Below are 21,626 nucleotides of genomic sequence, written 5' to 3' on the forward strand. Positions count from 1 at the left end.
CGCAGATGAGGATGTCCTGGACACCTGGTTCTCGTCCGGTCTGTTTCCATTCTCCATCTTTGGGTGGCCAAACCCCGTAAGTCCCTCTGTGAAGCAGGACTGTCAGGCCTTAGTGACGTCTTGGCCTTTTGTATTACTCCAGAATCTCTGTTGGGAGATTCAGGGAAATACTTTGCACAGTTCAGATACGGAATTCTCCGCAAGATGCAGTTATGGCCAACCAGATGCCTGTAGCAAACCTGCAAAGCTGGATTTGAATTCAAGACCCAACTTTTCCCTCCTGCAGTTTCCAGCTGCTGGTATTTAGAAGGAAGCTGCACTCACTAAGCAGAGCCATCATAGCTGGTAACTTTACCCTCTGTTAATTTTCCTAACCTTTTTAAAGCTGTCCAAGTTGCTGGACCTGTGGGAGTGAGTTCCGCAGTTAAACTGTATGCTGTGCAAAGAAGTACTTTCTTTTTTCTGCCCCTGAAACTTCCATCATTCATAACAGCATTCCAACAGTTCATAATAAGTTCTGGTGTTGCGAGAGAAGGAGAGAAGCCTTTCCCGATCCATGATGTTGCAAACCTCTGTCATGTCTCTTCTTAGCTGCCTTTTTTCTGAACTGAAAAGTCACAAATGCTGAAGCCTTTCTCAGTAGTTTCTCCATCCCCTTGATCACACTGATTCCCCCTTTCTGAACTTGATGATGAGCCTCAGGTCTTAGCCTGTCCGTGGCTACTAGCCATAATGGCTGTGTCCTACTTCCCCTGTCGGAGGCAGTGTGCTTAGGAGTGCCTAGTTGCTTGGAAGAACGTCTGTTGCATTCAGGTTCTGCTTGGGGACTTCTGAACTAAATATGCAGGATTCATATCCCCCCACCATCGTTCTTATTCATTCAGCCTCTCCAACTTTTCATTTCTCTTCTAGAGCGAAGATCTCCAAATTTTTTACCCGGGGACCCTTCTGGAGACTGGGCACGATATTCTGTTCTTCTGGGTAGCCCGCATGGTCATGCTGGGCCTGAAGCTTACGGGGAAGTTGCCGTTCAGAGAGGTGTGGTTTTCGGCCGTCCCTCCCTCAACCCCATTCTTCATGACTGTGTGTGCTCAGGGTGGCTTATGTCGCATGCAAGTACCCATAGGTTCCCTGCATAAGCATGCAATCTGCCATTTTCTGTGCAAGGTTTTTGAAGTGCTTACTTAAAAAATAAAAAGAGTAGCCATGTTACTAGTCCTCATGGAGGTAACACAAAAACCTGAAAACACTGACGTTCCACCCCCATCGTTCAGCCTGTGGTCCAGCTCCAAAGGCCCTCTTGCGGTTCCCTCCCTGTGAGAAGTGAGGTTACAGGGAACCAGGCAGAGGGCCTTCTCGGTAGTGGCGCCCGCCCTGTGGAACGCCCTCCCACCAGATGTCAAAGAAATAAATCGGGAAGGAATATCTGACTTTTAGAAGACATCTGAAGGCAGCCCTGTTTAGGGAAGTTTTTAATGTTTGATGTTTTATTGTGCTTTTAATATTCTGTTGGGAGCTGCCCTGAGTAGCTAGAGAAACTCAGCCAGCTGGGTGCAATATTATTGTTGTTGTTGTTGTTGGTGTTGTTGTTGTTGTTGTTGTGTTGTTGTTGTTGTTGTTGTTGTTGTTGTTGTTGTTATTTCAGGTATGCTTATCCATGCAGCTGCTTATTGATCACTTCAGTGTTAATGATCTTTGCCCCCGAACGCACTTGATTGAACCCAGTCCTCTTGTTCTTGGGGTCAGACTTGGAGTGCTGGGAAACCCAAATATCATGCTGGCCAGTTCCCCAACCATAGATTCGCTTGAAACTACCACAGAAGTTTTACTGATCCTTAAGTTGATCCTTAAGTTGCAGTTCTTCTGTAGTTACATTTTTCTGTTTTAGAGGCCATAACCCTTGCGTGTAGCATAATTAGTTTTTCCTCTAACGGAAGCCCTGTGAGTACCAGCTCCTGCTAAATCCTGGGGAACTGAGTGCCGTTTGAAACATCAATCCCTTTCCCATGAGAAAAAACACTCCCCTGCAGAGCAAAATGTTAGAAAATGGCATGCAAATCATCATATGTAGCCATTTTACTTTATGTACACACATGGAGAAGCCAGGTATTCCTGCAGTGTTAGATACCTTAAGAGATGTGTGCAGTCAGCTGTTCATAAACATCTTCATGCTTTGCCCTGCTGGTCAGCTAATGCATAGTGTTTCAAAACATTCCCTGAAGATTAGAGGGATTGGGCCAAGTTAACAATTGCAAGCCTCTCCCCTATTGCCACCCAAGCATACATTTCACCCCTCTTCCTCCAACTAACCCTCTTTCTGCGACTCCTGCCAGGTTTACCTCCATGCCGTCGTTCGGGATGCTCATGGCAGGAAGATGAGCAAATCGCTGGGGAACGTGATCGATCCATTGGATGTTATTACTGGCATTACGCTGGAGGTAACCTATGGTTTTAGGCCAGGGAGGGGGAAGCCACCAGGCCACACACGAGGGCTCTTATCTGGGATTTTTGCCTCAGTAAAGTCTCCCCTATTGCACATCCTGCTTTGTCGTCCAGTGAGAAGAAAAACCCTTTTTCTTCCCCCCACTTTATATAATTTTTATTAAAAAATTCTGTTTCACAATTTAAAACACTCATCTAAACTTTAAAATATCAATTACTTCCTTTCTTCTCTTTCCATGGTTTGCATATCATAAATCCCTGCATATTTGACATAAACTAAACCATTCAGTATTCCATTATTGCATCCATCAGAACTTATTTACACTGTTGAATTTATCTTAACGCTGCCAACGTTTTCAGGTGTACACAATTTTTTTACCATACATTCAATAAACGTTTTCCAGTCTTCTCTATACGAATGTTCTTCTTGTTCTCTTATTCTATATGTTAAGTCTGCAAGATGTGCATATTCTGTCAGCTTAAGTTGCCATTCTTTAGCTGGGACCTCACTTGTTTTCCATTTGGGGGCTAATAAAACACGGGCTGCAGTAGTAGCATACATAAATAACCTTATTTGACACCTGGGAATTTCAGTCTGAATTATCCCCAGCGAAAAGGACTCTGTTTTGTTTTTTGGAAAAGTACTTTTAAACATTTTTTTTCAATTCATTATAGATCATTTCCCAGTACTCTTTTACCCTTTTGCAAGTCCACCACATGTGAAAGAACGTTCCCTCAGCCTCTTTGCGTCTCCAGGTGCAACCCTTTCCCTCTTATCTGTCTCTGCAGGGCCTCCATGCACAGTTGCTAGAGAGCAATTTGGACCCATCTGAGACAGAGCGAGCAAAACAAGGACAGGTAATGTGTTTTCCCCCTGTTGCCGCCAGTTCCGCCCCCTAATGCTGATGTCGTAATGGATGCTGCAAAGAACACCAACATGACATGACCGTGTGTGTATGTCTGTATATATGTCAGTTAGTCAGGATGCTAGGCTCAAGGTGCTGGTGGTCTTGGTGTACAATACGCAGCTTGAGACCAGAACACCAAAAAAAATCGCCGCATCCCCTGTCTACCCAAGCAAGCGCTGTGTTCTGCAGGAGAGGGCATCCTGCAAATGCTGTCCTTTCCAGGTCCCTTCCACACAATGTTAGAATTAGGGCTTTACTGCGGTGACAGTTCCTGTCCTGTGGAACTCCCTGTCACTGCATGTTAGGCAGGCGCCTTGTTGGCCTCCTGCTGAAGGCATTTTATCTTTCAACAAGGCTTCTAACACCTTCATCCCAGTTGGCCTGTCCTGGATCTGAACTGACGATATGTACGTGTTCTTGTTGCTTTGAACTGTTTTTGTATTTATTGTCTTTTAAAGTTGTTTGCGGGACGCAGGTGGCGCTGTGGGTTAAAGCCTCAGCGCCTAGGGCTTGCCGATCGAAAGGTCGGCGGTTCGAATCCCTGCGGCGGGGTGCGCTCCCGCTGCTCGGTCCCAGCGCCTGCCAACCTAGCAGTTCGAAAGCACCTCCGGGTGCAAGTAGATAAATAGGGACCGCTTACCAGCGGGAAGGTAAACGGCGTTTCCATGTGCGGCTCTGGCTCTGTCTCTAGCCAGAGCAGCGATGTCACGCTGGCCACGTGACCCGGAAGTGTCTCCGGACAGCGCTGGCCCCTGGCCTCTTAAGTGAGATGGGCGCACAACCCCAGAGTCTGTCAAGACTGGCCCGTACGGGCAGGGGTACCTTTACCTTTACTTTAAAGTTGTTTGCAGCTGCTTTTGTATTTGTTATTAAATTGTAAAATTCCTCCCAGAGGCTTCGTGAGAAGTGATCATAAACGAAATACAGTCGTACCTTGGAAGCCAAACACCTTGGCACTTGTACGTTTTGGCTCCCGAACACCGCAAACCCGGAAGTGACTGTTCCAGTTTGCGAATGTTCTTTGGAACCCAAACAGCCAATGGAGCTTCTGCGGCTTCCGATTGGCTGCTGGAGCTTCCTGCAGCCAACCGGAAGCCGTGCCTTGGTTTCTGAAAGTTTTGGAAGTCGAATGGACTTTTGGAACAGATTCCTTTCGGCTTCCAAGGTACGACTATACCCACATACACAGTCTCCCTCCCTCCCAGAATTATATGATAGCTTCAAGTTTACATATTAGACACACATTCTCAACTGGAAGCCAGTCTAAATAAGCACTTTCAGTTCTGAGAACTTAATGGTGAGGATTAAATACTTTACTTGTGATTCCTTCGCAGAAGTCGGATTATCCCAACGGGATACCAGAGTGTGGGACGGATGCCCTCCGTTTTGCTCTCTGCGCCTACACATCCCAAGGTAATTTATCCCTCTGCCTGACTTCATTCTCTCTCTCTCTCTCTCTCTGAGTGAAAGAGGCCCTGCTGTTGTTCTATCCCTGCTCCAAAAAAGGGTTAATGTTGAGCAGGAAGAAGTTCACAAAAGGGTAACTGGAGCGATCCAAGGAGCTGGATATATAATACAGCACAAGATATTATGGGCTGTCCCTTGAATCCGCTGGATGACATCGTGGAAGAACATTGCCTCAGGAGAGTGAGGAAAATTCTCAGGGATGATTCACACCCTGGCCGGCACTTTCTTGATCTCCGGCCCTCAGGCAGATGATACAGAAGCATGATTAGTCGCACCAACAGGGTAAAGAACAGCTTCTACCCGTGGGCTGTTAGGCTGCTGAATGAAAAGATAACAACAGGGCAACAGACTTTCGGGTTTGGTGGGTGCGCATCAGTAAACGAGGGGAATTCAGACTAAGAGAGCTGAGTGGGGGGTGCACGTGTAATCTCACTGTATACAAGTTGTACAAGTGACAATAAAGTATTTCAATTTCAATGGACCCTTTCCTTGATGCAGAAGGGCTCTTGTGCCTCTCCTGCTTGTGTTTCACAACATTCTCTGCTCCCTCCAGGACGGGATATAAACTTGGACGTGAACCGCATCCTAGGCTACCGCCATTTCTGCAACAAGCTGTGGAACGCGACCAAGTTCGCCATCCGCGGTCTCGGGGACGGGTTCAAGCCGCAGCCCAGCCCAGAGGTGAGCCTCTTTTCAAATGATTCCCTACTCCATTCTCTCCACCCCGCCCCTGCCCCATCTTTTTTGGAAGTGGGGGGTGGTGGTTAGTGCCTCCTGGAGCTCAGCACAGACTGCAGGGTTTGGAGATCCAGAACGGCACAGGGGTTGAGAGTGCTGTCAGGGAAAACGCAGCTTCAAACCCCCTCTTAGCTGTGAAGCTTGTAGTGCATGGGTTGGCAAACTAAGGCCCGAGGGCTGGATCCGGCCCAATTGCCTTCTGGATCCGGCCTGCGGACAGTCTGGGAATTGCAGCGTGGATCTGATTCTGATGATTCGGGCTGCGCCTCTTCCTCCCCCTCCCCCTCTCCCTCACACAAACCGCAGCATCGCCTCCTCCCTCCCTCCTCCTGGCTTCTCCCCGCCCTGCCTAGAGGAGGAAGGGGGCTGGGCTTTGTTGAGCTGTGGTTGGCTGAGTGCCATTTTAAGCAGCCCTCATCGTCCCTCCGCTGCTTCCGCCAGCCCCTGCTGCTCGCAAGGCACAGGTAAGCAGCCACCGGGCCTCATCTGGTGCTGTAGAGAAGGGAGGGGAGAGTCGTGGGGGGGGGAGGATTCCCCCCCAAAAAGATAGTCTGCCCCCCCCCAAGGTCTGGGGGACAGTGGACCGGTCCCCTGCGGAAAAAGTTTGCTGACCCCTGTCGTAGGGTGATGTTAGGCCTGTCGTCATTTCTCATTCCAGTCTACCTCACAGGGTGTTGTGAGGATAAAGTGGAGTGGGGGGAGCGGAGGGGAGTCTTGTGAGGCACCCTGAGCTCCGTGAAGGAAGGTTGGTGGAAGGAATAAGGTTTGGGTGTGCCCAGGTCAGGGGGGCGGGAGTCCTAGGAATTAACACATTGCATTATCCATTTAGAAACAGCAGTGTTTTGTTGGTTTCTGAGAACTCCCAGGTAATTCCAATGAGCAAATAATCATGTGCCCTCTCGCTTTCCCGCCTCAAAGTCCTGCCCTCAGACGAGGGCCACCGGGAACGATTCCTTATTTAACAGGAAATGCCTTTTTCAGCCCAGTGGATCGGAGAGCCTCATCGACCGCTGGATCCTGAGTCGCTTGAGCCATGCTGTGGAGCTGTGCGATGCAGGATTCCAGGCCTATGACTTCCCTGGCATCACGACAGCAGTCTACAACTTCTGGCTCTATGAGCTCTGCGATGTCTACCTGGTGAGTGGGGTTTCTGAAGGGTTTTGTTTTGAGCTTTTTTGCCCCTTTTCCCTTCTGGGGAGGTGTGACATCTGCAGCTGGTGGATAGTTCATTTTTGTTTTGTCATTTTGCTACCAAGAATACGTTAAAATGTAATTCGGGGGTGTGTGAGGGCCTAGATTAGGCCTGTGGCACTCCAAGACGAAATGTTGGGACTACTACTCCCATCATGCCCTGCTGCCGGGGCTGATGGGAGTTGGAGTCCATCAACATCTGAATGGACAAAGCTTCTCCATTCCTTGCCTGGAGTCTTACTTTTGGACGTGGCAATCTCAGTTCAGCAAAGCAGCGCTCAGTCACAAAGCTCACCATGCAGACTTAAAGTAGTCTGAGCAGACCACAACCCCATCAATAATACCACAGTACCCTGATCTACTTGACAGAGCTGTTTTGAGGACCTGAGCTTCTTGGAGGAAGAGACAGGTGAAGATGTAATACCGACGCATAATGCACATTTTTAACTGTCCCAGGCGTACTGTGAAGACTGTTCTTGCATTTCAGAAGTTGCATGGTCGCCACAGGTGCACGGAATTGCATGTAGGCGAATACATGGAGTTCTTTGCAGGCGAGTGGGCAGGGTGGCAGAGGAGGGGCGGCTCATTTGCCCTTTGTCTGCTAGCCCTCTTGGTCAAAGTCCAACCTTATTTTTTAATTGCCCTGTAAGCTTGTGTTTCCATGGCAAGGCAGGTTCTCTTCTCACCCATTGGCTCGCCCACTTTGGCCCCGCCCACCACCTGAATGTTGCCCTCGGAAGCTGGCCTGCAAGGGAATGTGGCCCTTGTTCCTGACTTCTGCCCTTTTGAATCCCGCCCCCCTCAGGAGTGCCTGAAACCGGTGTTTGCCAGCCCAGATGAGGCTGCGATCCAAACGGCCCGGAACGTCCTCTACACCTGCTTAGATGCCGGACTCCGTCTTCTCAGCCCTTTCATGCCCTTCGTCACTGAGGAGCTGTTCCAGCGGCTGCCCCGGCGGTCCCCCAGCGACCCCCCCAGCATCTGCGTCACTCCTTACCCCTCCACAGAGCAGGTAAATCCTCAAGCTCACAGAGTCAGGGATGTAGCGGTGTAGGGACCTTTCCGTTCATAATGGAACGTGAAGCGAAATCTTGAACCTAGAAACAATGTGCTTGTATTTATCGTTTAGCTTTGTTTTGATACAAAAGTTTAGAAGTGCATGAATTACTGGAAAATAACGACAGAAAGAGAAAACATACAAATTGTTGTTACACCAGTGTGGTGTAGTGGTTAAGAGCGGTGGACTCGTAATCTGGGGAACCGGGTTCGCGTCTCCGCTCCTCCACATGCAGCTGCTGGGTGACCTTGGGCCAGTCACACTTCTCTGAAGTCTCTCAGCCCCACTCACCTCACAGAGTGTTTGTTGTGGGGGAGGAAGGGAAAGGAGAATGTTAGCTGCTTTGAGACTCCTTTGGGTAGTGATAAAGCGGGATATCAAATCCAAACTCTTCTTATTTACGCGTTTTGTTTTCTTAAAGTTCTTCAATCAATTATAACGCCACTTTGCCAAACTGACGCTCTCCAGTCCTTTTCATTTCTATCCTGTCATTGAACAAGTTTATAGGCCTGCTTCAAGGCCGTCAGAGCAGTTTGAAATACAGAATAAAATAAGGAAGCACGAATAACAGTACAGTCATAACTTGGGAGCCGAACACCTTGGCACTTGTACGTTTTGGCTCCCAAACGCCGCAAACCCGGAAGTGAGTGTTCCGGTTTGCGAACGTTCTTTGGAACCTGAACGTCCAGCGCGGCTTCCATAGCTTCTGATTGGCCGCTGGAGCTTCCTGCAGCCAATTAGAAGCCACACCTTGGTTTTGGAAGTCGAACAGACTTCCGGAACAGATTCCATTCGGCTTCTGAAGTAAGTCTGTATAACCAACTTGGCAAACTCTGAAACAAAGTCTCATCAGATATAAACCGATCCTCTGTAGATGATGGGAAAGGCTTCCTAAAGCTTCAGTAGCCCTGGTGTTCTGGACCGCAGTTCCCATCAGTCACAGCTAGCACAGAGGGCTGATGGGATGTGTAGTCCAAAGCCCCAGGTTCGCGAAGGCTGAATAATAATATAAGAAAGCTCAAACTTCTGTCCCTCTCGGAAGTGTCTCTTTTTGGGTCAAGTTCATTGCTTTATCCCCTTCTGATTTGTTGTCTCGCGATACCCAAAACATCACTTTAAACCGGGGCACTGTTAACCCTTTTCCCGCCTTACCCCAGTACTGCTGGAGGGACGAGGGCTTGGACCACACCGTGGACTTTGCGCTGAGCATCATTAGGGCTGTTCGATCACTCCGGGCGGACTACAACCTCACCAAGACCAAAGCTGACTGTGAGTGGAGAGGGGGAAAGGGTCTTCATTTGGAACAAAGGAAGCTGCCATTGGTCTTCAGAGCCCGAACACACGGCAAAATCTCAAGGCGGAATAAATCAGCATGTGTGTTGTGGCTTCTCAGTTGCTTGGGCCCTGTGGCTCAGAGTGAGGCTGAGAATGCAGCTGCTTGTCTCCAGGACATTCCAGGACTCATAGCTGAGCAGGGATTTGAACTCAAAGGAGACCTGTGGCTCAGCGGTAGAGCCACACAGAAGGTCCCATGTTCAATCCCCAGTGTCTCCAGGTAGGATGGGTTTCCTAATTTGACCAAGGGATGGAAAAGGAGATCTAAGAGGTCCTGAGGGAGGAGCCAGCCCTGCAAGGAATGTCAGCCGCAAAAGCCAAGGGAGGTTCAGACAGGCCAGCATCTCCATTTCTCCAGCTCTGAGCTCCTCTCCCTCTGCTTCCCAGGTTACCTGCAGTGCCTGGATCCCGGAACAACACAGTCCGTATCTTGCTGCTCTAGCTACATCCGGACTCTCAGCTCCTCCAACCAAGTGCTGGTTCTGGAGCCTGGGCAAGCGCCCCCTCCTGGTTGTGCCGTGGCCATCGCTTCCGACAAATGCACCGTCCATCTTCTGCTCAAGGTACGCAACGTTACCTGCGCGACCAGCCAGCAAGTTTGGGGCTCTGGCATCAGCTACAGCCCAGCTCTCCGGTCTCTCCCACCAGCAACCACCACTATTCCCTGTCACCTCACTCTGTTGCCTAACTCTGTCTACTTGGCCCTCCAGCTGTTTTGGGACTACAGTTCCCATCATCCCTGACCACAGGTCCTGTTAGCTAAGGATGATAAGAGTTGTAGTCCCCAAACAGCTGGAGGGCCAAGTTTGGCCATGCCTGGTAGCCCAATGTTTCCCAAACAGCTGTTTTTGGACTACAATTCCCATCGTCCCAGACCACTGGTCCTGCTAGCTAGGGATGATGGGAGTTGTAGTCCAAAAACAGCTGGAGACGCCAGGTTTGGTAAACACTGCTCTAGCCATAGATGTTAGGAAGAATAAGCTGTTCAGTGCTGTTTTGATGGCTGTTAATTACAAATAATACATTTCTGAAACAGATGGCAGCCATGCTTTCTGAGCTTTTCTTAAAAAAGAAATAATCCACAAGGACTAGGACTCTTTTCTGAAAACTAATAGATTTCAGTGCATGCTTTGTTGATTAACCTGTGCGTGGATACTCTTCAGTACAGTATTCACTAGTGGGGATCTGTATCTTATTTTTGGAGGTAGGGGCATTTGTGTCGTGCCGGTCAATGGAGGCCGAGAGAGAGAGAGAGACTCTCCCTGCTGTCCATTAATTAAGATGCACTCTGCATTTCCCCCCACTCCCCTGTACTTTTCCATCCTCCTGTGCCAGGGCTTGATCGATGCCGAGAAGGAGATTTCCAAACTGGCGAGCAAAAAAGCAGAGCTGCAGAAGCAAATCCTTCGGCTGCAGGAGCGCATGGGCAGCCCGGACTATGCTGCCAAAGTGCCTGCCAAGGTCCAGGAGGCGGATGCAGCCAAGGTAAGGAAAACCGCCCCCCCCCCCAAAAAAAAAACCTCTGAAAGTCGCATAGGCAACGCCTCCGGGGCTCTAGTGATGAGCAACATTCCTGCTGCTGTCGCCTGAGCCAAAGCCATTGAGGGCTTTTTAAAGGCCTTGAATTGTGACCGCAAGAAAGTTGGTTGCCAGTGCAGGCGTTGCAGCTTAGGCCCATGAACATCCTTGCGTCTTCATTCTGGACCAGCGACCTTTGGCCCTCCAGGTGTCGCTGAACTACAACTCCCATCATCCTGCATGACTCACCATGCTTGCTAGGGCTGATGGGAGTTGTGGTTCGGCAGCACCCGGGCAGCCATAGGTTCCCCACGCACGTTCTGCTTCCCGGTGAAGCTTCCCAGACTCTCTAAAGGAAATCCCCTTGTTGAATGTGTTGCAGTAATCCAACCTGGATGTGAGTAAGGCAGAGAGAGATGGGGAATTGGCCTGAGGGCCACGTTCCCTTGGGGTCGGTCTTGTGGGGCCCGAATGCCCCCTTGCACACTTCTCCATCTGGGGATTGTCCCAGTTCAACAGCACATCCCTGCCGAGTGCAGAGCATTTGGGATAGCTCTGTCGGTAGAGCATGGGTCTTGCAATCTCAGGGTTGTGGGTTCAAGCCCCACGTAGGACAAGAGGTTCCTGCAATACAGGGAATTGGACCAGACGATCCTTGTAGTCCCTTTCGACTCTACAACCCTATGACTCTACGAGGGCACAGAGCAGAACCGGCTAGAGGTGGGGCCTAGGGAGAATCCCAAGGGCTGGGATCAGAGGTTTAAAAGGGCTGCATTTGACTAGCAGACCTGAGGTTCCCAACCTTAGGACGAAGGCGTGCAGCTGCATCTGACTTCCTCAAAAAGAGGTGCAGGCAGCTCACCCGTCTCAGCTGGGCAAATGCCCCCCAGCCACTGCTGCCACCGTAACCTGATGCTAAACGGCATCTGGGAGGACTCCCAAATTGCAAACCTGTTTACTGTGGCTCCTCAGGCTTCCCTGCACTGAACGCTAGCTTTCAACAGGCTTCCTACTCCCTAGGACAGGCTTCCTCAACCTCGGCCCTCCAGACATTTTTTGGCCTACAACTCCCATGATCCCTAGCTAGCAGGACCAGCGGTCAGGGATGATGGGAATTGTAGTCTCAAAACATCCGGAGGAACGAGGTTGAGGAAGCCTGCCCTAGGATTTCTCGCTTGGGTTTTAGGATCTGGTACCTAACATGCAATGGCCTTGCCAGGCCATTAGTCTCAGCCGTTTTAATTAAATAAAAGTGTGTTGCTTACGCTTCCCTCGCACCTCTGCTTTGCTCACGTTGACGCTGTTCATCAGGGACCCCAGGTAGCTTGTGGTGCCCATTCTAGGAATAGGGAGGAACGATGAAAAATAAATTGTTCATCCCCCCCCCCCTTTCCCCAGCTGAAACAAAGCGAGACTGAATTGCGGAAGTCGGAAGAAGCCATTGAGAACTTCAAGAAGATGCTCTGAATACGTTGATCCTAAGGGGTGGGAGGAAGGGAGAGGAGAACTTTAAGCCCTTTTACGTTGAGAAAAGAAGACTCGTCTTCGGTTCAGCTCTCCTTGGTTTATTCTATTTTCTGCAGAGACATTAAAATATTTTGCTGAGTTAGAAGGTTGCGGTGTCATTGGTTTGTAAAGAAGCAAGCGAATGCAAGGCATGGCCAACCTAGCCCTTTGGGTCTGCTGGCAGGTTCACATGTTGGCACTGGTCAGTTGTTTGCTGCAGCCTTCAAGTGATGACTCCGAATGTGTGAATGGGCCATCGATGTCGCAGAGCATTCAAACGCAAAGGTTTAGTGGAGTTGGTTTGTACATCCACCTGCAATCAAACAAAGGGTAATAAAATAAGGAGAGCTCAATTAAAGGTAGACAGGGCTCGTCCTACTCAGAGTAAACCCATTGAAGCTAATGGACAAGGCTAACTTAGGTTCATTCATTTCAGCATTACTGCTCTGTATAGGATTGGAGTCGATGCTGTGGATCTGTTTGGAGTTGAGTCAAGACCATGCTTAATTTATTTCTACACTTAATTACCAAGAACAGTGCAATTCACTATAAACCATACAAATTTGCATAGGTTCCCCGCATTAGTGCATGTGTAATTTTTACTGAAACCCTGGTCATCTTAACTCATCCACCTCTTTCAGAAGGCAGAGTCCGTTCCCTATATACTTCAGGCATATATTTTGCAGTCCTAAAAGACTAGACACTTATTTTTTTTTTTGTTGAACGGGACATTTTGCTTTTGCTTTTATGCCTACTCCCTAACTGTGATGCACACACAGTCCTAATGGCAAATTCAGACATGGCCTTCTTGGTGTGGGTCCCCCCCCCCACTGACCTTGGTTGAACTTGTATAGCATTTCTATGTAATCTTATTGCTGATGTTATTATAATTAGACGTGTTAGTCGCTTGTTACCCAGAGCTCTTCAAGAAGCTTATAACATGTTTAAAAACCTCTTCTGGTGCTGCATAACAGAACAGAAATAATTATTCTGGTGGTGAAGCAGACCCTCCTACACCAAAACATCCAAAAATATGGCCTCTTTTAAGAATGTGCTGCAAAAGGCATAGTGAAATGGTGGTTCAGCATGATGTGCTTTCCCTAGACATTGGGAGGGTCCCCGAGGGTCATCTAGACCAACCCCCTGCTATGCAGGCATCTCAACTAAAGCATCCCTGACAGATGGTCTTCCAACCTCTGCTTAAAACCTTCCAAGGAAGGAGAGTCTACCACCTTCCAAAGGGAGTCCGTTCCACTGTCAAAGAGCTCTTAACTCTCAGAAAGTTCTTCCTGATGTTTCGCTGGAATCTCCTTCCTTGTAAGTTGAAGCCCTTGTTTCGGTTCCGACTCTCCAGAAGAGAGAAAAACCAGCTTGCTCCGTCTTCCATGTGACAGCCCTTAAAATATTTGAAGAAGTCTATGCTTTCCCCTCGCCTCCAATTTTAGCTAAAAGGCTCTGCCTGTCCCATCCTCTGCCCGTGAACCTGTGGTAAGTTTATCCACTCAGGAATGTCCCGGTCCTCAAAACTTTCAAATGTTTAATCACGTCTCTCTCCTGAGTACATTCACATGCCAGCTGAAGAGCTTTTGAATTGCCCAAAGCATTTCTAATAGCAAGATACACATATATATGTATCTCAGCAAGGTGAAACAGGGTTTCTGAATTGCTCCATAATTATTCTGCTTCTGTAGCTGTGTCCTTAAACTTTGGTGGAATTATATAGTTGGCAAAATTTTGCATAGCAGGGCCATAAACATTTGCAACTGCAGATCCAGGTGCTGTGAAAAAGCAAAGCTTGGTAACTCAAGTTCTCACGCACTCATCCTTACCTAACTTGACAGCCAGACCTAAATGTTATTGCCCGAGTAACCCAGAAAAGTTGGGCTCTCATGCCTCCTTGTCTGCTAGTCCTGTCTCCTCTGCTATTCTCAAAACTCGCCCTTACCACACCCTCTTAAAGCATTCAGCAATTTTTTGCCACTATGACTCAGTTCCACCTTCTGAGCCAAGAAACCACTTAGGTTAATGCGTAAGAACCTTGTCCCTGATGGGTGAAAATGGCTCTCTTGTGGGTTAGCCGTAATGCAGAGGAGTGTCTGTGATGGAGAATGCTTGGGTGTACTTAAAAAATAAAAAACTTGCCCTCGTGAGCACACAAGGGCCTGTTATCTCCCCTAGGGAGACCAGCTGTTTCCAGAGTCAGCCCACTGGTCACCTAGCTCAGGATTTCATACACTGGCTGGCAGCAGCTAGCCAGGGTTTCAGTCAGGTTTCAGCATTTCCAGTCCTACTTGAAGATGCCAGAGTTGACTCGGGCCTGTTCTGTCACTCTGAAAGATGGCTGTTTTCTAACAAACACACCTGGGAAGCACTGTATTCTGGGGAAAATAAGATCCACCTGCTCTAATTTCCATGCCAGGATGCTGTTCCTTGAGAAGAGATGTTGACCTGTTAAACCACCCTTGGGAATGGTAGGGGAATCAGGGCCAGCTCAAGACATTTTGCCACCTGAGGCAGACCACAAAATGGCCTGGGAAGAAGGGGAACAAGCTGGGAATAAAAACACAGATCATGAACAAGGGGGGTTGGAACTCATAAGGCTGACTGGGAAATGATATACAATGAAATGAAAAAGATGTTCAAAATAACGTTTGTAAAACAACCCAGAAGTCTCTCTCTTGGGAATTATAGGGACAGAACTACCTAAACTGTATAGAAAATTATTCATGTATGTGACTAATGGGAAGAATGTTACTTGCCCAAAAATGGAAAGAAGGTCCAGCAAAGGAAGACTATATGCAAAAACTTATGGAATATGCAGAAATGGCGAAGCTTACCAGAAGAATAAGAATAATTGTTTTTTGTAACATAAAATCATTCAATAAAAATTATTTTTAAAAAGGGGGGGGAGAGAATAAGAAATCAAGATAACAAACTTTTTATAAGAGAGTGGAAATGGTTTATTGAATATTTACAAATAAATTGTAAACAGATAAAAACACTGGCAGGATTATTGTAATAACCTGCAGTTATATGAGTATATATTTAAAGAAGATAAATAAATGAATAAGTTAAGTGAATTTGGATATGCAGAATATATTAAAAATAAATTTAAGGAACCGCAGAAAGGGGAAGGAAGTCAGGTTTGAAAATGTCAAAATGATTGTAAAATCAGTGGAATGTATATATCTGAAAAGTATAAATTTAAAATTCAAAAAAAAGGGTGGTGGAACTCAAATCACCCATATCCTGGCCTATTGTGGGGTAGGGTGGGGGGGGGGGTTAGTGAACTGCTCTGAATCCCACTAGGTGGGTGCAGAGCCCAGGATACCCCAGAGGGCATCCCTGCCAGAGGTGGAAGGAAAACAGCCCCTGAGGCTGCAGTGGAGGTGGCACTCCGGTGGGGGCACAGATCCAGTCTCCAAGGAGTGCACCAGAGGCATTGCTAAAACATCAGCAATGGCGGTGGGGGCAGCAGGCGGCAATTCCTTGGAGGTGAGATCTGCAGACCCTCAGCTTGTCAGCTGAGGTGGTCACCTCACGCCTCACGGTTGGGCCGGCGGAAGGGAATTGTGTGTGCATGGGCCTCCTAACAGCTCTCAGCACGATTAACAAACTACAGCTCCCAAGTTTTTTTGTGTGAGGGGAGAAGAAGGGATACGATGCTACCATTATGCCAGTGTAGCGTAATGGTTAAGAGTGTTGGACTAGGGCCTGGGAGACCAGGGTTCGAATCCCCACTGGGCCATGAAGCATCGCTGGGGGACTTGGGGTCAGTCGCCATCTCTTAGCCTAATTTTCCTCACAGGGTTGTTGTGAGGAGAACCGTGTACACAACCTTGAGATCCTCGGAAGGCAAAGGTTGGTATATTAAATCATAGGCGTAGCCAGGGTTTTTGTTGGGTTGGGGTGGCCTTTTGTTAGGGAGTGGGGGCAGAACCTCAGATTGCTGTCTTTTTATTGAATGTTATTAAGTGGGGGGCAGCTGCCCTTCCCTGCCCCCCCCAGCTACACCCATGTATTAAATGAATGAATGAATGAATGAATGCATGAATGTTGTTGTTGTTTAGTTGTTTAGTCGTGTCCGACTCTTCATGACCCCCGGACCAGAGCACGCCAGGCAATCCTGTCTTCCACTGCATCCCGCACTTTGGTCAAACTCATGTTTGTAGCTTCGAGAACACTGTCCAACCATCTCGTCCTCTGTCGTCCCCTTCTCCTCGTGCCCTCCATCTTTCCCAACATCAGGGTCTTTTCCAGGGAGTCTTCTCTTCTCATGAGGTGGCCAAAGTGCTGGAGCCTCAGCTTCAGGATCTGTCCTTCCAGTGAGCACTCAGGGCTGATTTCCTGAGATAGGTTTGATCTTCTTGCAGTCCACGGGACTCTCAAGAGTCTCCCTAAATTTCAACTGCAAGGCCAGTCCACTGTTGCATATGGACGACTGCCACCCCCTTGCCTTTCCCTCGAATTACTGGATTATTTTAATTATTTGGAGGGGAAGGAGAACGAGACGTGCAGTTCTTGGGATTACTGGGAATAAGCGCCCCCGTACAAAAAAACAACAAAAACCTCTTTGTAAGACTGTGTACGCGGGACGGGGCCGAGCATTTACTAGGTCACCTGGGGTCAAATTTTCCACCCCCCCCCCACGCGGGCCTTGCTCTTGCGCTTTAAACAGAAACCCCGGCCGGCTACTTCTTGGGAGAAGCGATGACTGGGGAACGCGCATGGCACCTGCAGGATCTCTCCGCGCTGCCTTCTAAGGGCGCATCCAGAAAAAATAAAAACAGGTGGAGAGCCTCGCTCGGGGAGGCGGGTGGATTTTAAGAGGGGTGGGGGTGGGGGAGGCAATCCCGGACGCCTGGGTCCCCCAGGCAGGAACCGGGGGCTTGATCTGCGCGCCCCGCCCTTTCCCCCCCACTCTCCCTTCCTCCTCCGTTCACGTGCGCTGTAATTATAGCCCGTGACTGCAGCGGCAGCGGCACCGGTTGGCATCGTACCTACTTCTTGCCCTCTATTAATAGGGGCGGGAGATCCGGTGTCCCGGCAGAGGGGCGGCGCCCGCGGAGGCAACAAGACCAACACCCCCCGCCCCCCCCCCCCCGCTTTGCCGAGGCGTGGGAGGAGAGATTGCAAAGGAGGCGCGGCGTGGGGGCTCCCCCCTCCCACGCGCTCCCCTCTCATTCCCGGGGCTTCTCCTCCTCCGCGACAGGTGAGCTGCTTCTGAGTCAATTCCTGCGGCTGGAACCTGCCCGGTAGGTCTGGCGTCTTTTTTAGGGGATCTTGGAGGGAGGGGAGGGGTTTGGGGCTGGGGAGATCTGAGAAAAGGGCGGAGTGCCTTCCTTCCCAGGGGATGGTGTTTGTGTTTGTTTTGCTCACTTCGTGTCAATAAGCTGTCGTAGTCTTCAGCTTTATTTTTTATTTTTTTTTTAAGATTTGGGCTCTGGTTTTGGTCCTCACTTGCCATAGGAAACCCATCAACCCATCAATACTTTCCCGACCCTCCAAGTATCCCTCTTTTCCAGGGACAGCTCTGGATTCGCAGAAATCGTTTCTGATTTGATCCGCTTTTCATTTGTTGTTGTTGTTGTTGTTTAGTCGTTTAGTCATGTCCGACCCTTCGTGACCCCATGGACCAGAGCACGCCAGGCACTCCTGTCTTCCACTGCCTCCCGCAGTTTGGTCAAACTCATGTTTGTAGCTTCGAGAACACTGTCCAACCATCTCGTCCTCTGTCGTCCCCTTCTCCTTGTGCCCTCCATCTTTCGCAGCACCAGGGTCTTTTCCAGGGAGTCTTCTCTTCTCATGAGGTGGACAAAGTATTGGAGCCTCAGCTTCAGGATCTGTCCTTCCAGTGAGCACTCAGGGCTGATTTCCTTCAAAATGGAGAGGTTTGATCTTCTTGCAGTCCATGGGACTCTCAAGAGTCTCCTCCAGCACCATAATTCAAAAACATCAATTCTTTGGCGATCAATAAGTTGTCGTAGTCTTCAGCTTTTTTTTGGGGGGGGGGCTCTGGTTTTGGTCCTCACTTGCCGTAGGAAACCCATCAACCCACCAATACTTTTCCGACCCTCCAAGTGTCCCTCTTTTCCAGGGAGAGCACCGGATTCGCAGAAACCATTTCTGATTTGATCCGCTTTTCATTAGGACGACCCTATTTCCATCGGAGAAATGTGGGAGGGTATTATGGAGGTATGTGACCCCCCCCCAAGCCAAGGAGATAAGCAAATATACAATCTTTAGAAGACATCTGAAGGAAAATTTTTTGTTTTTTGTAAAGTTTAAAGTTTTATTATGTTTTTTATATATGTTGGAAGCTGCCCAGAGTGACCATCCAGTCAGATGGGCAGGGACTAATAATAATAATAATAATAATAATAATAATAATGGAACAGGACATCCCAATTACCATCAGATAAATGTTGGAGGGTGTGAATTTTTTTAACTTTTATTTTTGCTATATGTAATGGTCTCCTTTTGTATCATTGCTAAAAATGTAAAGGAAAACAAGTAAGTGGCGCAGGAGGCTTAGGTTGCAGGCCAGTCTGGTGCCTGAACAGCTCCTATTGCAGGGGCAAAACTAGGCTTCACTTCACCTGGTTTGGCACCCCATCCCATGTGAATTTGCGTGCGTACACACACACACACACACACACACAGGCTTCACAGGGGCAAAAAATCTGACTACCCTCCCCTAGTTACAGTGCTGCCTACTGACTTGTGTGTTCGTTCCCATTTTGCTTGTCCATGTGTAACCATATAACAGTGAAGTGTGTGTTACTATTCCTGTGTTGTGTGTTGAAAGCTGCAAAGGGGGTGGGTGCGGCTTGTGTAGCACACGGCGTTCTGCCGGCTGTTCTTCTACTACTTAATAGCCTACAAATCTCAGGTGGGTAACTTATTCTCATGACCGCAGGTCATAGCAAACATTGTCGAACGCAGTTATTCGGTGTTGCCCGTACTTGGCAAATGACCCAGTGGCGAATATAGGGGTCAGTGAAACAAAAGCACTTAAAGAGAGTGTGCCGTTATTAAGAACGTTATCCTTATGGCAATGGCCGTAAGTTGGTTTCTACAAGATAAGATTGATGTGGTTTTGCCGTGCTTGAAATCCAGAACAGCTGTAGCCCATCAGTGTTGAAGAAGAAGAGGAGTTTGGATTTGATATCCCGCTTTATCACTACCTGAAGGAGTCTCAAAGCGACTAACATTCTCCTTTCCCTTCCTCCCCTACAACAAACACTCTGTGAGGTGAGTGGGGCTGAGAGACTTCAGAGAAGTGGGACTGGCCCAAGGTCACCCAGCAGCTGCATGTGGAGGAGCGGAGACGTGAACCCGGTTCACCAGATTAGGAGTCTACCGCTCTTAACCACTACACCACGCTGGCTCTGTTTACATTGGTTTAGCTGCATGGCCAGGTTGGTCTGCCTGCATAAGGTAGCTTCCTCTGTTCCGTGGATGAAGGAGATCTCTCTCTACATTCAGGACAAATAAGCTCTCTCTGGCTGCTGTTGGAAACAGAAGCAGGCTAGATGGACTTTGGGATAATCCAGCAATACAGCTGTTCTGGTCTCCCTGAATTCAGGACTGTATTTAAGTTTACACGGCTGGCCTTGCCCATTCACAACCAGAAAAGATATAGCTCAAAAGATGCCAGCAAGGTGAAGGAATGCCCAGGCTGCTTTGGGTGGCTTCCAGCTCGCTGAGAGTTCGGGTGTGTGCTGTCAGTTCTTCAGTGCCACCAGATCTTTCTGTGGTACACCCCCAGTCGGTGCAGGGGGAGCGGGGGGTGGGATCAGCCATGCTTGGGAACATTGTGAACTTGGATTCATGTGCTCTCAGCAGCATGCGCCACCCCCTGCTGTTTCTCTGTGCTGTTTTTGTCAGTTTGGGGCGTGTGTGTTATCCAGGAGTGTAGCCAGAGCTGTTATCTTCTCAGCCCAAGCTGCTTTCCTTGCCAGCCGAGTTCTAAGAAATGACACAGATCTCAACGGTCAACATGCAGAGTTTGCGTAAAGGAGGAGGGGGAAAAACACAAGAGACCACCAAAAAGAGACAAATACCACGGATTCCACTGTGTGTGTGTGTGTGTGTGTGTATGTATTTCATGCAGCCTTGAGCTGAAGCCCTTGCTAGGTAAAGAGGAGTTCCGTTCAGGTTTATCTAGCATGAAAATATCAATGGTCTGTAGGAAGAGAATGGCAGTCATCCTTCATCTCACAGCAGGCCGGTGAATTGTCCAGAGAACGTTTTGTTAATGGTTGGCAAGGAACTGGAAGAATGACACGCTTCCAGAGATTGCTGACTGGCAGATACTCATGTTAGAATAGCTACAATTAGCAAAACTGATGGGATCAGTTAGAGGAATATCGAAACAAAAAACAACTAGAGAATGGATAATATTCAAGAACTATGTAAAACTTTATTGTACAAATAATTCCATATTAGCAGAAATTGAGTGATATTTGTAAAGAAAACGATTAGAGGAATATATACAAAGTAGAAAGAAATGATATTATACAATACAAATCTGTGCTAAAAAGAATGTTTATATTACAGTGTAATGAGAAGGATTTGAGGGATTGTGATGAACACTTTTATTGTGTAAATAATATTGTCTTGTCTTTTCTTTTGATTTTTTTTTTACTTCGTATCTTTGTTATTTCTTTATGTTTTCTTTCCCTCTTTTTTGCTCCTTTAAATTTTTTCTATTCTCTACATAATTTTCTTTTTTCATACGGAAAGAGATAGCATATAAAGTTTGTATAGATATGCAAATTTTTAATCAATAAAGAATAATAATAATAATAATAATAATAATAATAATAATAATAAATGGTTGGTATAATATCTTGTAAGTAAGTAAATCACGTGGCTGCTGTGATGAATCTATGTATGGAAGTGTTTTGTCTCTGCATGTACAGTTTCTCTTCGGCATGTGTGAACCCACTTGCTTGGGTCGTTTAGGGCTGGGATCGCCAACGTGGTGCCCTTTGGGTGCTGCTGTATTTTGTTGCAAGCTCCTCAGAGTGGCTAGGTACAGGAAACAAGTTGTTGTTGTTGTTACATTCCTCCAGCTCCCATCAGTCCTGCAGTGTGGACCTTGGTAATACGGCGCAAGGTCAAAATCTGATCCTCTCGCACCCCTTGCGCTGCCTTCTCAAAGCTGGCGAAAGCTGGGCAATTGCTTAGGAGATGCCAGAATTTGAACCCAGGATATTCTGCCTGCAAAGTAGATGCTCCACTACTGAGTGATGGCTCTTCTCATTGTGCAGAGGCCTAGTCTTACCCCCTCATGAGCACACCTATATAATGCATGCATTTGCAGGTACATTGTTATTATTTGCAAGGGGGACGGCCACATTCACACTTGAGAAGATAAGTGAAGTGGGCTGTTGTGCCTTCCAGGTAAGATCCTGTGATTGTTTAGCTGCACACAGGTGACAATTCCGGTAAGAAGT

General features: G+C 48.1%; 2 protein-coding genes and 1 long non-coding RNA gene across 8 annotated transcripts in view; 2 read left to right on the top strand and 1 right to left on the bottom strand.

The window, feature by feature from the left end:
• The window catches only part of VARS1 (valyl-tRNA synthetase 1), a 35,969-nt gene extending 23,707 nt beyond the window's left edge, over positions 1–12,262 (top strand). For both annotated transcript variants that reach the window (XM_079958272.1, XM_079958273.1), the window contains exons 20-31: positions 6–76; positions 913–1,038; positions 2,334–2,438; positions 3,232–3,300; positions 4,685–4,763; positions 5,371–5,498; positions 6,537–6,692; positions 7,552–7,758; positions 8,961–9,072; positions 9,526–9,701; positions 10,474–10,623; positions 12,055–12,262. In XM_079958272.1, the coding sequence (XP_079814398.1) occupies positions 6–76; positions 913–1,038; positions 2,334–2,438; positions 3,232–3,300; positions 4,685–4,763; positions 5,371–5,498; positions 6,537–6,692; positions 7,552–7,758; positions 8,961–9,072; positions 9,526–9,701; positions 10,474–10,623; positions 12,055–12,123 (1,448 nt within the window). In that variant the 3' untranslated portion in view covers positions 12,124–12,262. The remainder of the gene's footprint in view (positions 1–5; positions 77–912; positions 1,039–2,333; positions 2,439–3,231; positions 3,301–4,684; positions 4,764–5,370; positions 5,499–6,536; positions 6,693–7,551; positions 7,759–8,960; positions 9,073–9,525; positions 9,702–10,473; positions 10,624–12,054) is intronic.
• On the bottom strand, positions 12,201–17,257 carry LOC307209282. 2 transcript variants are annotated; one of them, XR_013835508.1, is made up of 2 exons: positions 17,163–17,257; positions 12,201–12,475 (listed from the first exon to the last, which is right to left on the bottom strand). It is a non-coding gene; the product is annotated as an uncharacterized lncRNA (long non-coding RNA). The 2 variants fall into 2 exon arrangements; XR_013835509.1 differs by lacking the exon at positions 17,163–17,257 and adding an exon at positions 14,561–14,885.
• Positions 17,258–17,287: 30 nt separating this feature from the next.
• VWA7 (von Willebrand factor A domain containing 7) overlaps positions 17,288–21,626 on the top strand; it is a 46,347-nt gene continuing 42,008 nt past the window's right edge. The window contains exon 1 of one of the 4 annotated variants that reach the window (XM_079959217.1): positions 17,288–17,417. The gene's annotated coding sequence lies outside the window, so the exon portion shown is untranslated. Of the gene's footprint in view, positions 17,418–19,991; positions 20,302–21,626 lie in introns of those variants that run through there. The other 3 variants (XM_079959220.1, XM_079959219.1, XM_079959218.1) reach the window with 3 other exon arrangements.

This window comes from Podarcis cretensis, assembly GCF_951804945.1.
Source record: "Podarcis cretensis genome assembly, chromosome: 2".
Taxonomy (NCBI): domain Eukaryota; kingdom Metazoa; phylum Chordata; class Lepidosauria; order Squamata; family Lacertidae; genus Podarcis; species Podarcis cretensis.